Raw genomic sequence first — 16,203 nt, forward strand, 5'->3', positions numbered from 1 at the left:
AGATATAAATTGGAAGACCCGACGGGTGCAGATATAAATTGGAAGACGCGGCGTGAGCAGAAGTAGAAAGTGTGGAAGACGCGTCATTTTAAAACCCATTGGGGTTAGTGAAATAAAAGACAGCAGAACGCTGGGAATGAAGTCCCCCTGCTGACCGAATGAGCAACAAAGTTCTTTAATCTGTTGATGTTTGTGTGAAATACAAGGCAGCAGAAACGTAACGGCAAGAGGAGTTGAGCAGCTGCGGTTCTGAAGACCTCAGGAGCTGTGGTCGGAGTGAGGAGAGCTCTTGGGCGTACAATCGGAGGAGCAGCTTCAACAATCCAATTTCTAAAAAGAAAGAGAAAACTGTGATTTTAAGGTGTATGTGGTCATTTTCCGCAGGTTGATTTAAAGTGATAATACACCCATTTTCAGTTATCAAACAGGTTATAATCTTAACATACAGTTACTCTCAGGAGGTCACACTTTTAACTTGTACTGTGTGTGCATTTGAATCAATTTTGTTTCACAGGTTTACAGCAATTGATTCCTGGGTATAAAACAACTATAATTTTGGTATTCAATTAAAGTGTAGACTATAGGTGATAAGTTTTCCAAGCTTCTCCACAGGGTCTACTAAAATTCTTTCAGGTTGTGCTGAGTTGACATTTTGCTGCAGATACTGTAAGTCTCAGGTTCATCCATCATAATCAATTTTCATTTTCAGCAGGGACGTAGCTATCATGGTTCTCAATTCAAATAAGCTGTTGGCTGCTGGTGGAATACTGGGGGTGCTGATGGTTTGTCTTATTTTGGTGCTGGAGTTTACCTGTGTCATTCCAGGGTTAAGTCGGTGTCGCACCAAGCCTGTGAAGATCAGGAGAGAGAGACCTAGGAGGGGAGCGTGGTCCACGATTCATGATTTCAATCAGTTACCGTTGAATTTGTCCCATGCTTTTCAGATGAACAGCTGGTATCGTTATGCTCAGTTTTTAGCCAGGGGGCGCCATAACTCGGAGTGTTATGTCTGCACCAAACTTCCTGTCACAGTTGCGCATTTGCCTTTGCGTGTTAAACCCCTGGCTAGAGGGTTATCATTTTGTTTTCTGCAATACAGCTCCAGTGGACATAGCAGAGGTATGCACAGATGTGAGGCCAAGTGCTACGGTCTGACGCAAGCAGCACAAGGCGTTGTGCTGAGCCAGTATGTGGAGTGGACCCCTGGTGAACAGTTTCCCATCTGCGTACACCGACAGCACAGGCAGGACTCTTATCAGGTGGCGGTGGGCATGTTGCCCCCGGAGAAGTGCCAGGCAATATATCACCCTGGTAACCGTCAAATTGGGGTACCTGGGAGTAATGGTACATTTCCTGTTGAAGATCTGGCTTGGTTGTGTGGACATACAGTGCTTTTAACTCTTCCCAGTAATTGGACAGGAATCTGTGCACCTGTGGCAGTCACAGATGAATCATTTCTGGTGTCTGTAAGTAATGGTTCTCATTATGTTAGGCAAAGAAGGGACGTGGGCATCAGGCCGCACGACGCTATTTGGGGGTCAGATGTGCCAGACAAGTTCAAGCACTGGACGGTGGGTGAGAAGATCATGTTATCACTGTTTCCATGGGCGGGCATTGGAAAGCTACTTTTAAGGGTTGAAACCTTAGACTACCATTTTGGGATTTTCATTAATTCAACAATTAAGGCGCTGGAAGGCATCTCTGAGGAATTGTCAGCTTTGAGGGTAATGGTGTTGCAGAACAGTATGGTCTTGGACTTGTTAACAGCATCTAGAGGTGGGGTGTGTGAGGTGATTGGTAAGGAGGCATGTTGCACTTACATCCCTGATGAGACTAGTACAAACCCTCAAGGCAGAGTAACAGAGGCCCTAGCACAACTGAGAGGTTTGCAGAAGGCTAAAGGAGAGGACCCTCCAGCAGGGTCAGAGGGATTTTTGTCATGGTGCATGACGGGGTCATGGAGTCAGGTGCTCCTCAAGCTGTTAGTTCCCCCTCTTGCTATAATTGTTCTGTTTTGTGTCTTGTTGGGTTGCGTTGCACCGTGCGCTAAAATGGCAGTCGCACGGATGATACACTTTGGAGGTGTGGTAAGCACCGGTACGGCATGTCCTGTGATCCAGGCCAGTGAGGACTCCTCCCAGCCAGGACGAGACCACCTGCAGTTGGCTGAGACAAAATATCTGTAGCCTATGATGGGTTGTTGGTCTATCTTTAAGGATAGACCAAGAGAGGGAATGTTGGATTTCATGTTTTATCTTTTATTATTATTTTAATCAAGCTTGAAATTTCATGTTATAAAATGAGTGTGTCATTCTTTGAAGGTTTTTTATTACCTTACAATCATTTAAGTATTAATCAGTTACTTTGCTTAAATAGAATATTAACTTCAGGTAGTTTGCTTAAATATAATCTATTAGAAGTTCACACTCACACACACACATACGCAATCACACACACAGGGACCGACACGCACACACACAAGATGAGAGACGTTAAGAGTCTCTGAACACATTTCAATGTAGTTTGCTTAAACTTAATATAGCTGACTAAACATAATTAGTAAAGATAATAGAACTTAATATAGCTGACTAAACATAATTAGTAAAGATAATAGAAAGTAGCATTTAATCGTTTAACAAGTGTAACAAAGCTAACAAAGGACCATAAACCTTATCTTTCGGTATGTGACCGCCAAGACTTATCTGCCAGGCAGAGGAGCCCCGTAACCATGACAACGGGGTGTTTAAACCAATCAGAAGCCGTGGCTGTAGAAAACCTAGGAATAAGGAACAGAGTCAGAGCAGAGGTCGTTGCATTTGCTGGAAGATTGGCGATGATACAGGTCTTTCTGAGAAATGCCCTTTGTATGCATACAAATGTAATTGTTTTTGATCTTCTGAATACTTGTAATCCGTTGTCCAATAAATCTTTTGAACTAAGGTACCGCTTCAGCTGTATTGAACACCAATGTGGTTCTTATAAGCCACGACAATACGCAGAGTCACCCACGATGTAGTATCCAGTGGTTGCTGTGCCAATGGGCCCGTTATGAGCTGGAAATAGGTTGCCCCGCATGGCAAGCTCCCACAGTGTGGACAATCTGATAACTCGGGCATCATGAAGGCTTCCTGGCATTCCAGCAAAAACATTCCAGAAGAGTCCTTTTCCATCCACAACAGCTTGAAGGACGATGGAATGCCAACCTTTTCTGTTGAAGTAGTCTGTGTGATATTGTTGGGGGCAATGATGGGTATATGGCTGCCATCAATAGCACCCATACAGTGTGGGAGACCCCACCGGTTCTCAATGTAAGTGGCCATTTCTCTGAACCTCTCTTCAGTAGGCATGCGTATTTGTTCTGGCACAAGCAATGTCTCAGCTGCTGCACAAAACTCATGTACACACCTGCACACCGTCATGACGCCAACTCCAAAAAGATGTCCAACACTACGGTACTCTGAACCTGTTGCAAGTTTCCACAGAGTTACAGCCACTCGCTTCTTTACTGGCACACGTTGGCGGTATGTTGTGTTCTGCCTCTCCAGAGCTGGACGTAGTTTGTTGCACAGGTAGTTAAACGTTTGTTCAGACATCCTGAAGTTATGCAGCCACTGAGCGTGCTTCCAACACTCTCCTGTAGTGCTCCAGACTGTTCGGAGAGGGTAAACACAGCCTGTTCTGGGTTTGGATTGCTGTTAAACGTCTGAACAGCAGTTCTCTTCGACGTCTGAAAATCTCTTTTCTTCTACGTTTGAAAATGGCTTCTCTACAAAGTCTCCTTCCTTCTTGTACTCTGAGAAAAAGCAACAGGCAGAGCAGAACGTTGAAAAAAGCAACAAGGTCATCCATTTTGGTTGTGTGTGGTTTTCCGGCTCTTCTTCTTCTAATACATGTTAGTGGTGCTTAGAAAAGAGCTTAATGCAGCACTACCGCCACCAGCTGGTAAGGTGCGTTGATATTAATAATCCGCCCACTAGAGGTGAACAATCTGCCCACTAAACAGGGTCCAACAAGAACCAGACCTGTGGATAAGGGGCTTTAGAGACTCCGTTCTCCTTTCCCAGCCTCTGTCAGGGCAATTGGCCTGACACAAAAGAGTCAAAGTGGGGTAGAAGGGGGTGTAATGGGGCTTTCTGGGGCTGGGGGCTTCTGGGCTTATCGAGTCACTGGTCTCAATACAGTAGGGGCAGTCAGGTCACTCGTCCTGACAAAGTGGGGGCTTTCATCAACCAGATCAATCCCAATTTTGTCCAGTGATTGGTTCAGCTTTTCCGCTGGCGTGCAATCTTCTCTCAACCACCTGATGAGGTCCGGTCCACCTCGGTTCAGCTCTGTAGGTGTCTGTCCACCTCGGCTACTTCCTCTTTTATAATGACATTCAGCAGTACCCACTCTGCTGTGTGGGACCTCCCAGGTTCTTCTCTCTCCTTCTGTTTTGTCGCCTGTGAATGAAAGCCTGACACCATGGTTCCCAATTCTTCAAAATATGATTTGTACCTGTATTCCTCCATGTCTTCTCCCAAGGTTTGAGCAGTTGCTGGACCCAGAGACTGCCTTCCTTTTACTTGCCACCTGTAACACAAAATCTGCAAACATCTTCTGCATCGTTGTCTAGGGGTCTGTCTTCAGATCTTCTCTCATTGTCCTGTCTACTTTTATCCTAGTTGGGCAACAGTGTGGTTCTCCATAGGTCATGTGATATTCCCTGTGTTTAGTTCCTGTTTGGTGCTTGTAATGTTTTTTACCAGCCTTTTCTGTAAACTATAACAATAGACTAGCCTAAGCAAATAACCACATTCCAAACTCAGCCTAGTTTCAGCCCTCTAAGGCATGTGACTGTATTTTCTATCTCTTCTACTAAAAGGGTTTGTCAATATAAAATATTTCATTATTACTTCTACACTGTAATGGCTTTATAGAACAACATAAATCACATTCCATTCATACTTTCATCCCCTTTTTTCACGTTTACAAATCTGAACTTCAAAAAGGATATGTTGGATTTCTCCAGAGTCCTTAATCTGGATCTTCCTAGAAGAAGCAAACTTATCAGAGTCAGAGTCAGAGTTTCTTTATTGTCATTCGCACCTCATGTGGTACATGTGGTGGAGCGAAATTATGTACACGGGGTCCCAGTTACATCCGACAATAAAATGTATAAGAAAAACAGTAATAACATCTAAGATATGAACTAAGAAAAACACCAACTAAATATACACTAAGCACTCATAACATAAAACATTGAATATCAGCACAAACATGAACATGAGTCTGTGAGCAGATGTGCACGCATGAACACATCAACATTGAAACAGATCAGCAGCAACAGGAAACAGATCAGCAGCAACATGATATGGTTTTTCACAGCGATTATTCTAGTTAGAGATTCATGAGTCTAACAGCCTCAGGGTAGAAGCTGTTCCTCAGTCTAGTGGTTCTACACTTAATGCTCCTTAACCTCCTTCCTGAGGGGAGTGGGGCAAAAAGTGTGTGTGCTGGGTGGGTGGGGTCCTTCATGATGCAAGTGGCCCTCTTCCTGCATCTGGAGGTGTAGATGTCTGTGATGGTGGGGAGGCTGATTCCGACAGATTTCTGTGCAGCCTTCACCACTCTCTGCAGAGCTTTTCTTTCTGCAGCTGTGTAGCCTCCATGCCACACATTGATGCTGGAGCACAGGATGCTCTCCACTGCACACCTGTAGAAGGAGGTGAGGACTGAGCTTCCCAGACCAGCTCGCCTCAGCCGTCTGAGGAAGTAGAGTCTCTGATGAGCTTTCTTGATCAGGCTGGTGGTGTTGTTGCTCCAGCTGAGGTTGTCATTCATGTGTACACCCAAGTACTTGTAGCTGGAGACCACTTCCACCGCAGATCCTCTTATGTTCAGGGGGGTGTAGGTGTTTTTGTTCCTTCTGAAGTCCACAATCATCTCCTTTGTCTTCTTCACATTGATGTGAAGGTTATTCTCTCTGCACCAGCTCTCCAGGTGTTCCACCTCTTGCCTGTAGCTGGACTCATCATTGTTTGTGATGCATTCCACCACCGCTGTATCATCTGCAAACTTTACAATGTGACAGCCTGGATGGGTAGCTGCACAATCATATGTGAGCAGAGTAAACAGGAGGGGGCTCAACACACATCCCTAAGGAGAGCCAGTGCTGAGGGTTATGGTGGAGGAGGAGAGGTTGTGGATCCTCACTAACTGTGGTCTGTTTGTTAAAAAGTCTAGTACCCAGTTGCAAATGGAGGGGCTTAGTCCTAGTGTGGATAGTTTGTCCATCAGGGTTTGGGGGATCATGGTGTTGAAGGCGGATGTGAAGTCCACAAAGAGCATACGGACGTAAGAGTTTTTCTGCTCCAGGTGGTTGAGCGCAGTGTGGACCACAGAGGAGATTGCATCCTCTGTTGATCGGTTCTCACGGTATGCATACTGATGAGGGTCCTCGTTGATGTTGATGGTTGTTTTGATGTGAGTCATGACCAGTTTTTCGAAGCATTTAGCGACTATCGGGGTGAGGGCCACTGGCCGATAGTCATTCAGACCAGTCACTGTAGAGCTTTTTGGGACTGGGATGATGGAGGCAGTCTTCAGGCAGGTGGGAACTGTCTCCAGGGTAAGTGAGGTGTTAAAGATGTTTGCCAGCACTTCACAGAGCTGATCAGCACATTCCTTCAACACTTTTCCGGGGATGTTGTCTGGGCCAGTTGCTTTGTGCGGATTAATCCTCCTGAAGGTACTCCTTACTTCTGCTGAGGTCACGCTGAGATGCTCTTCATCCGGTGGTGAGGTTAGTCTGGTGCTGGGTGGTCTGTTCGGGTCTTCAAAGCGTGCATAGAACTTGTTGAGGGCATCAGGCAGAGATGGGTCTTTGGGGCATTGTTCACTCCTTCCTTTATAATCTGTTATGCACTTAATGCCCCTCCACATGCTCCGAGGGTCTTGTGAGATGAATTGACCCTCGATCCTCTTTGCATATGTGGCCTTGGCCCTCTTAATACCAGCAACCAGCTCTTTTCTTGTCCTACTCAGCTCCTCTGAGTTTCCAGACCTGGCTTCGAGCAGGGCACGCACATCTGCATTCAGCCAAGGTTTTCTGTTTGGGTATCTTTTAACATTTCTGATAGTGGAGACTGTGTCAGTACATGTACTAATGTAACCCAGGTCTGAGGATGTGTATTGGTCAAGATCAAGCGAACCTCCATTTTCAGCAGCTTCTCTGAAAACCTGCCAGTCTGTTCGATCAAAACAATCTCTCAGTATGGGGCCACTGTCCTGGATCCAACATTTAACTTTCTTTTGTACCGGTCTGGAGCGTCTCAGCAGGGGCATGTAAGCAGGAGCCAGGAGGATTGAGATGTGGTCTGACAGTCCTAGGTGGGGGCGGGGTTCGGCTTTGTATGCATCTTTTACGTTCGTGTAAACACGGTCCAGCGTGTGGTCTCCACGTGTCGGAATCGTCACATGCTGATTAAAGCTTGGGAGACAGTCATTGGGAGACAGTTATTTTTCACAAGGAAACACAGCAATATGTGATTACCACATGTAGCGAAAATGAGTAATCAGAAGAGTTAAGGTTTCAAAGTTTGGTGGTGAATATTTGGCATGAGTGATGTTAATTTTTAGTTAAGATGATAAATTGTATTTGTGTTATCTCCTCCTGCATGTGGGAAAAAAATTAGTAAACGCATGCGCAGAAAATGTATTTTCATTGATCACCCTGTCCTCAACACAGCACAATACTGCATTAAACATTGAGTCTGCTTATAAATGGAGCTGGAAAAATAAAAATAAATCAAAATCAGTTTTTCAGCTCTGCCTTAGCTCCTCCGGAGATCTGTTTAGGTAAAACAATACATGACTATAATAAAAATGGGGTTAAAACACACTATACATGAAAACCCAATTAATTTCTTTCAGTCAAGTCAAGTCAAATTAAATATATTTAAGAACACAGGTCCACCACATTTTCATTGACCTTTGACCAAATCCACTTCAAGGATCTGTTCCGCTGGATTTAGGGGCATCCCCCTAAGAGAGCCTTCATGTACACATTCCAAAGGAAGAAAGAGAAATACTTTGATTAGGATTTTACCTATTTTTATTAAGCAGATATGTACAAGAACAATGTGGTTCGTAACTTAAAATCCCCTATTTACACACCAATGATCTAGCAAAGCAAGTCTGCACAGCAATCACTGTTCCTTCTCACCCTTTTCTGAAACAGTACACCATTTGCAGCGTGTCCTGTTTCAGAAACATCTAAAGTTTTTCGGTATTCGGTTTTTGGTGATGTAAGATCCCTGCCTTGTGTTCACCCAAAATAATTTTTGTGTAATCTGGATTTTCCCTTGTTCATAATATTTTATTTATTTATTTTTCCAATTAGAGCTCTATATGAAATAATGTAGTTCTGACCCTATGAGATCAACCACAATTCAGAACGTCCAACTTAGACTTTAGACCAACAAAACTAAATGTCCAAACATTGATCCAATGACATTTACAACTAGAAACATCAGCAAATGACCAGACTTCATCCCTTGTTGCAAACCTGAGCAACTTAAATGGCCGCAGCTCTGAGGCAAAACAGACGGATTTAACCTAAAAAATTAAATGAAAACATCACTTTCTCTTTCCTGTAACTGAGTCCTTTTGACTCATGGAGACTAACCTGTAAAGACAAAGTTGAACTTAATGAAAGAGCAAATAATTTTTTCAGGAGTAGCATTATTCATTTTGATGCAAGGCTTTAAGATAATTAACCTTTTCTTTTGTCTAAGAGCAATTGAATAAGGCAGTTTTTCTAGCAACCTCAATACTATATTTCAAAATTAAAAGTCCTACTGTTATGTGTGAAAAATGTGTCTATGTGAGTGTATTTATGTCAGAGCAAAATGCAGCACCCATCCTGAAACTGGAGCCATCGCACCATCATAAATCACATGTGAAGCCGACACTCAATCCAGGACCCAATCCAGACGTCGTAGTGACATTTGCTTGACCACTGCTCCAGGTTTTCTCCAGCCTGACTTTGGAGATATTGCATGTTCAGAGTTTGAGTTCATCGTGATGTTAGTCCAGTGCCCCCTCTTGGACAAAGTAAAGTTCCACAGACACCAGCATTTTGTTTCAGTTCAGTTCCTGACTCCAAACTTAGATCATTCTCTTGTTGTTTTGTAGCAGAACAGGATGTCTTTCAGCCCCAAGTGCCGCAATCCGGTGGTCTCATGAAGTCACAATTTGTTGGCAGCCTAGTTTTCTGCATCAGCTATATACTGTGCAACCAGAACCAGATATCCAAGATGTCAAACCACACTTGCTTTTGCGTCCTAGCATCCTATATAAACCATTGTGTGCATTCTGTGTGTTGCCAGAACATCCCTCCCGATTCAAGAACTCACTCAATTCATCTTTTTCTTAAAAGTAAAAAAATTAAGATTAGCTTAAAAATTAAGCAATCCAATTCAATTCTGTTATTCTTATTTCATTTATTTATTTATATAGCTCTAAACCACACAAAAAGTTGTCTCAGGGCACTTAACAGAACCTTCACCTAAATAGCAAAACCACTCAGTAAAGTTCTCCATCTCAGGTTACACATAGACTAATATATAGTTATATATAGTTCAAACTCAGTGCTCTGATAGCCATTTCTATTTTCTGGAACATCTGTCAGCCTCTGCCTCCAGCCGGGTCATACTACACTCTGGCCAGCACAAGGATCCTAGCAGCACCTCATACAATGAAAGTTAAAAACACACTATTAACACTAAACTCAGAATCTAAGGCAAAACTCTTTATGTGTCAAACATGTGTCAAACTCGAGGCCTGCAGGCCAGAGGTGGCCCACAAGAGCTTAAATGGTCTGATTGTCATAATAATTGAAAAGGGTGCACTGACACAATCTACTAGTATATTTCCCATAGTGCATGCCAAGCACAGTGCTAAGTATGCTAACATGAGACTTCAACTCTAATGTTATTATCTTGAATTTATTAAATGTCTTATTATATTATGTTAAATTTGCAGCAATGTATTTGGGATTGCAGTGTTTATGAGAGTAATTTTTTTAATGCTAATTCCATCTCTCATTAGTTAGATGTAAGACCCTTGCCAGGCTGTGTGCAGCCATTTGTTTTTTGTATAATGCTACACCTGTCCCATGTTCTTAGCAGCTCACAATTGTTGGGTGGACTGTTCTGCCCCTCCTCACTATGTCAAAGTTTTGAACAAAGTTAATGTCATAACTTGTTATTTTCCTTATTCAATTGGAAAGTTTAATAATTGATTCATGGAGCAGTGTGGGTTTCATAACCTGACAAGTTTTTATGTTATAGCAGAGCAACAAGCAGGCATATTTTCCTACATCTATGCAAATATATATGAATATATGTGATATTTGTAAGTTAAATAAATAAAATCAGTGTTATTTAACCTTAAGGAGTAGTTGTATTCTATTTTATATTACATTTAGTTAAATTTATCTACATTTATACAACTACTCCTAGTGCAGGATAGCAGTCTTACATTTATATCTAGCCCTTTGAGGGCAACCATTATTCTAATGTGACCCCTCGGTGGAAATAAGTTTGACACCCCTGCAATACCAAGGGTGTGGAACTTACTCACAAAAATACTGCTACTTTTCTTTTCTTCCTCTTTTTTCAAGCTAAATGCCAATTTTAAAACCTACATTAACTCAAATCTGATACCCACCATCTTTTCTAGATCACAGATTCCACAACATGTTCAATTAGTCTCATTTGTTATTTTCTGTTGTGCTGTCAACATCCTAATCAAGCGACAGAAGTACTTTTAACTTTCACTCTGAGTTTTGCTCACAAAAACTACACTATAACAAATATTCCCCACAACTAGATGCGTTATCTTTTCCACACACATACTTAACAACCACTCCCTTTGTGGGCCGCTCAAAAATTCCACTCATTCTTTTTAATTCCCTCTCACTCCTCACACAATCCTCACACCTTGTGTTAATGAACACACACACACACACACACACACACACTCTTTGTTGCCAGGTGAAAAAATACGACCGTCGCACTAGAGGCGTAAGAATTATCTTATCTTGAGACCTGGCAACCCCGCTTCACTCACAGAACACAGCTGTTTTCACATGGAACGGTCTCATAGACATAGGTCTTGTAAACGAAACACAATCGCTCGTCTGGCGCGCCTTGATTTTCTCTAGAGTTCAAAATCTCAATTTCAACTTCTCACACGACTGAGTAAAACACTCCAGTCCACACGGCGGTGGATGATCAGTTATGCTCTGACAGTCAAGCCAACAAAACAAACAGACCTGAATCATGAACAACACATAAACACGAATCACCTTGTTGTCTGGACCACACCACCAATCAAACAAACAAGAAACCAGAATCGTAAATAGAAAAAATAAACACGGCCACTAGTGTATACAAATTACCTCTTAATATAAGAGACAAAGTTGTTTTAATTGTAGTCCTCTCATCACCATGTGTGGATCTCTGAGGGACTCAGCGCTTTCTCCTATTTTTCTCAAGTGTAGTCAGCTTCTTGTTATTATTTGTGAATAGTCACTTCACGGGTAAACTCAATCAAAACCCAGCAATCATCTCTCCCCGCATCCGGTAGAAAGTGGGGAATGCCAATCTCCCGACTTGCAGGTCCCAGACCTGTCTGCTGACTCACACAAACTATTTTTTCAAACTCTTTCTCTCAACACCGGTTTAATCAATATCAGCTTCTTAAAACAACCAAATCACTTCACCACAATCAAGGCTATTAATTTTAGCAGACAAACTGATGCTGCACGGCCACACTGTGAGGAAAATTCCCCTTGTTTTTCGCCGGCGCGTGCAGGTACGCAGAGTCCATTTACCTGGATTCAATTCACATTTAACAATTACTCCTGTCTTCTATTCACACTGCCCGCATCCTCCACCAAATTGTTGAGGTCTTCAGACTATGAAAAACAACCTTCAAGACACGTAGCTCAAAAGCTGCCTTAACTCGAGATCGTGCAGTGGAAGGAAGACCGAGTCCAAAACACAGCCTGAGAAGTGGTTCTGAATTCAGACACAGATTTATTTTACCTTTACAGCGCTGGAAAGAGAGACAGTCTCGCATGCACCTTACATCCATGAAAAAACACGTCTGAGTTACAAATGTCTTTGCTTCGGTTAAATACAGCGTTATCAGTTACATTGGCATTCCTTATCATGATGTTCTCTAGGTCAGTGATGTTCCTGGGTGTGGTCTGGCATGGTCTCGTTTTTTCGGCCACTGCCCCAACTGACAGTGGTCTGTACAAGAGAACCAGAGACTGTTGCAATCTTGCTGGAACAAAGAGTTACGCACATCATGAACTTCAATGACGTACATCATGATTTTGCAGTTTTTACCATGTGAGAGCATAGCATGAAAGATGACATTATACAACACTGTTTACAGAAAAATGATTTGGTCCCTCCTTCCTACTCAGTGCTGTGGAAAACAAGTTTTTCACCTCTATGTGATAAAATATGTGTGAACAGTTTGTAACACACAAAAATAGATATATAAATAAAGTAACTATGGAAAAGTGAACACACACAGCCTGTCTATTTATCACAAGTTAATATGTTTTGGTGTATGCAGCTGTGAACCAAGAACCTCTGTTAATTGCACCAGCAGGAAGGGAGGTTCAGCCTCATTTGAAGATAACCTTAGGAATGTTGTAGGGCCTCTGAGAAAACTCACCATTTGGAGGCACCAAGAGATAACATTGTACATTGAGTCATAGAAGCGCCTCCGCCTGCCTGAGGAGGTGAATTGTGGTCTTCCTGTGCAGAAGGTCAAAATATCTCCTGGTGGGAGGCCCCCAGGTGTTATAAGGAGACACTTTTTTCTTTGTTTTTCAGAACCGGCTCCTGTCATACTGGGTACACTTTTCCAGATTTGCTTGTATTCTGTGCATACATCTGTTTGTGAAAATAAATGTTGTTAAACCTGACGGAAGCCTGGCCTTTCCCTTTGATCAAAACCAATCCGGGAAGAACAAACCGGCACTCGTTCTTAACAACGGCCGGGTCTTGGTAGATTTGCAGTGGTCTGATACTCCTTCCATTTCAATATGATTGCTTGTACAGGGGATGGGATGTTTAAAGCTTGGGGAATCTTTTTGTATCCAAATCCGGCTTTAAACTTCTCCACAACAGTATCTCAAACCTGCCTGGTGTGTTCCTTGGTCTTCATGATGCTCTCTGTGCTTTGAACAGAACCCTGAGACTATCACAGAACAGGTGCATTTGTACGGAGACTTGATTACACACAGGTGGATTCTATTTATCATCATCAGTCATTTGGGACAACATTGGATCATTCATAGATCCTCACTGAACTTCTGGAGTGAGTTTGCTGCACTGAAAGTAAAGGGGCCGAATAATATTGCACGCCCCACTTTTCAGTTTTTTATTTGTTAAAAAAGATTGACACATCCAATAAATTTCATTCCACTTCACAATTGTGTCCCACTTGTTGTTGATTCTTCACAAAAAAAATAAAATTTTATGTCTTTATGTTTGAAGCCTGAAATGTGGCAAAAGTTTGAAAAGTTCAAGGGGGCCGTATACTTTTGCAAGGCACTGTACATACATATACAGTGAGGAAAATACCGTATTTTAACACCTTGCGACTTTGCAAGTTTTTCTACTTAGAAATCATGAAGGGGTCTGAAATTTTCATCTTAGGTGCATGTCCAGATCTTCCGGTTTGATGGCGCCCATGTACTTGGCTTGAAATCCACCTCTGCTGATGGTGTTCAGATTATTTATGTTTTGTTCGTTTTTTATGTGGGACATAAACTCGCTGCTGGTGTATGACCGACAACAGCTTCTGAATCTTTGTTTTTCTGCCACCGATGTCGCTTATTTGGACCAATATGAGCGTACCTCTGGAACCTCTCCTCCCCCCCCTGCTGGCGGACATGCCAGCTTACCTTCGCTGCGCTCCTCACCTCCCTGCCCAGACAAATCGCTACAGACACTGGGGAAAACGTGCTGGGCGGCTGGTAAAGCTTAAAGCCCTGCGTGCTGCATCTTCCTCTTCAGCTGGTGGTCATGGTTTCCATCACCAGCTTCCCGCGTGCCCGGACCAGGTAAACAACGGGAGTTGTCAGCCGGTGCGCAGCTCGGGCCAACCCGGAGGGGCTGTTATTGAAAAGCTGCGGCCACTTCACCACTGCTGGCTCCACTTTGGACAGTATCCAGATGCGTTTGGTCAACGCAAGATCTGTTACCAACAAAACTTTTATCCTCAGGGACTACTTTCAAGAGTATGAGTTAGACTTTTTCTGTATCACAGAGACTTGGATGTCTCTGGGTGAGTCCAGCACCTTGACAGAATTATTGCCACTGAACTGTCTGTATTTTAACGCCCTGTGGCCATCAGGCCAGCACGGTGGTGGATTATTAACAATATTCAAATCAACTTTTGACTGTAAACAACTGCCCATCCCAGTTTCCCACACCAGCTTCAGCTGAGCGTCTTTGAACTCGGCCACTCGCCTCTGATGTTATTTGCGCTAGTCTACCACCCACCTCGATCTAAGGATTTCATAAATGAGTTTTCTAATTTCTTGGCTGAAATCGCACCAAAATATAATCATGTTTTCATTATTGAAGACTTTAATTTGCATGTGTGCTGTCAGGAGAAGCCCTTGGTTAAGGACTTTTTAGATTTATTGGATTCATTTAATCTAACGCAGCATGTAAACAGTCCCACCCAAGAGCGCGGACATACACTGGACCTTGTTTTAACTCGGGATGTGACTGTTCGTAATCTTGAAATTGGTGATAATGTTTTTTCAGACCACATGCCAGTCCGGTTTGAGTTCACCCTCTCCCATCTAACTTCTAAGCCGTGCGTTTCTGCACGTAGTAGTCGGGCCATTAACCACTTCACTGCTGCTCGTTTCACAGATGTTTATAACTCTGAAATGATAATTCGGCCCACGGTGTTTCTCACCACTACTGAGGAGCTGACATCCCAGTTCAACTCTGTCTGCTTAAAGACTCTGGATCATGTTGCGCCTGTTAAAACCAAAAAAACAAAACTCAGAGCAGAACCTTGGCTGAGTGACGTTACCAAGGCTGTTAGGCAGCAATGTAGGAGGGCGGAGCGCAAGTGGAGGAAAGACAGGCTGCAGGTCTCTTTTCATATACAGGTCCTTCTCAAAAAATTAGCAGATTGTGATAAAGGTCATTATATTCCATATTGTAATGATAAAAATGAAACTTTCATATATTTCAGATTCATTGCACACCAACTGAAATATTTCAGGTCTTTAATTGTTTTAATACTGATGATTATGGCATACAGCTCATGAAAACCCAAAATGCCTGCCCCAAAAATTAGCATATCATGAAAAGGTTCTCTAAACAAGCTATTAACCATCTGAATCAACAACGTAACTCTAAACACCTGCAAAAGATTCCTGAGGCTTTTAAAAACTCCCAGCCTTGTTCATTACTCAAAACCGCAATCATGGGTAAGACTGCCGACCTGACTGCTGTCCAGAAGGCCATCATTGACACTCTCAAGCTAGAGGGTAAGACACAGAAAGAAATTGCTGAACAAATAGACTGTTCCCAGAGTGCTGTATCAAGGCACCTCAGTGGGAAGTCTGTGGGAAGGGAAAAGTGTGGCAGAAAACGCTGCACAACGAGAAGAGGTGACCGGACCCTGAGGAGGATTGTGGAGAAGGGCCAATTCCAGACCTTGGGGGACCTGCGGAAGTAGTGGACTGAGTCTGGAGTAGAAACATCCAGAGCCACCGTGCACAGGCGTGTGCAGGAAATGGGCTACAGGTGCCGCATTCCCCAGGTCAAGCCACTTTTGAACCAGAAACAGCGGCAGAAGCGCCTGACCTGGGCTACAGAGAAGCAGCACTGGACTGTTGCTCAGTGGTCCAAAGTGCTTTTTTCGGATGAAAGCAAATTTTGCATGTCATTCAGAAATCAAGGTGCCAGAGTCTGGAGGAAGACTGGGGAGAAGGAAATGCCAAAATGTCAGAAGTCCAGTGTGAAGCACCCACAGTCAGTGATGGTCTGGGGTGCCATGTCAGCTGCTGGTGTTGGTCCACTGCGTTTTATCAAGGGCAGGGTCAATGCAGCTAGCTATCAGGAGATTTTGGAGCACTTCATGCTTCCATCTGCTGAAAAG

General features: G+C 43.2%; 1 protein-coding gene across 1 annotated transcript in view; it reads left to right on the forward strand.

Moving 5' to 3' along the window:
• The first annotated feature begins 1,121 nt into the window (after positions 1-1,121).
• Positions 1,122-16,203, forward strand: part of caprin2 (caprin family member 2) — an 80,594-nt gene continuing 65,512 nt past the window's right edge. Inside the window, exon 1 of the mRNA XM_037695761.1 lies at positions 1,122-1,311. Within this exon, the coding sequence (XP_037551689.1) occupies positions 1,122-1,311 (190 nt within the window). The remainder of the gene's footprint in view (positions 1,312-16,203) is intronic.

The sequence above is a fragment of the Nematolebias whitei genome, chromosome 22 (assembly GCF_014905685.2).
Source record: "Nematolebias whitei isolate Nwh7 chromosome 22, NemWhi1, whole genome shotgun sequence".
In the NCBI taxonomy this organism is placed as follows: Eukaryota; Metazoa; Chordata; class Actinopteri; order Cyprinodontiformes; family Rivulidae; genus Nematolebias; species Nematolebias whitei.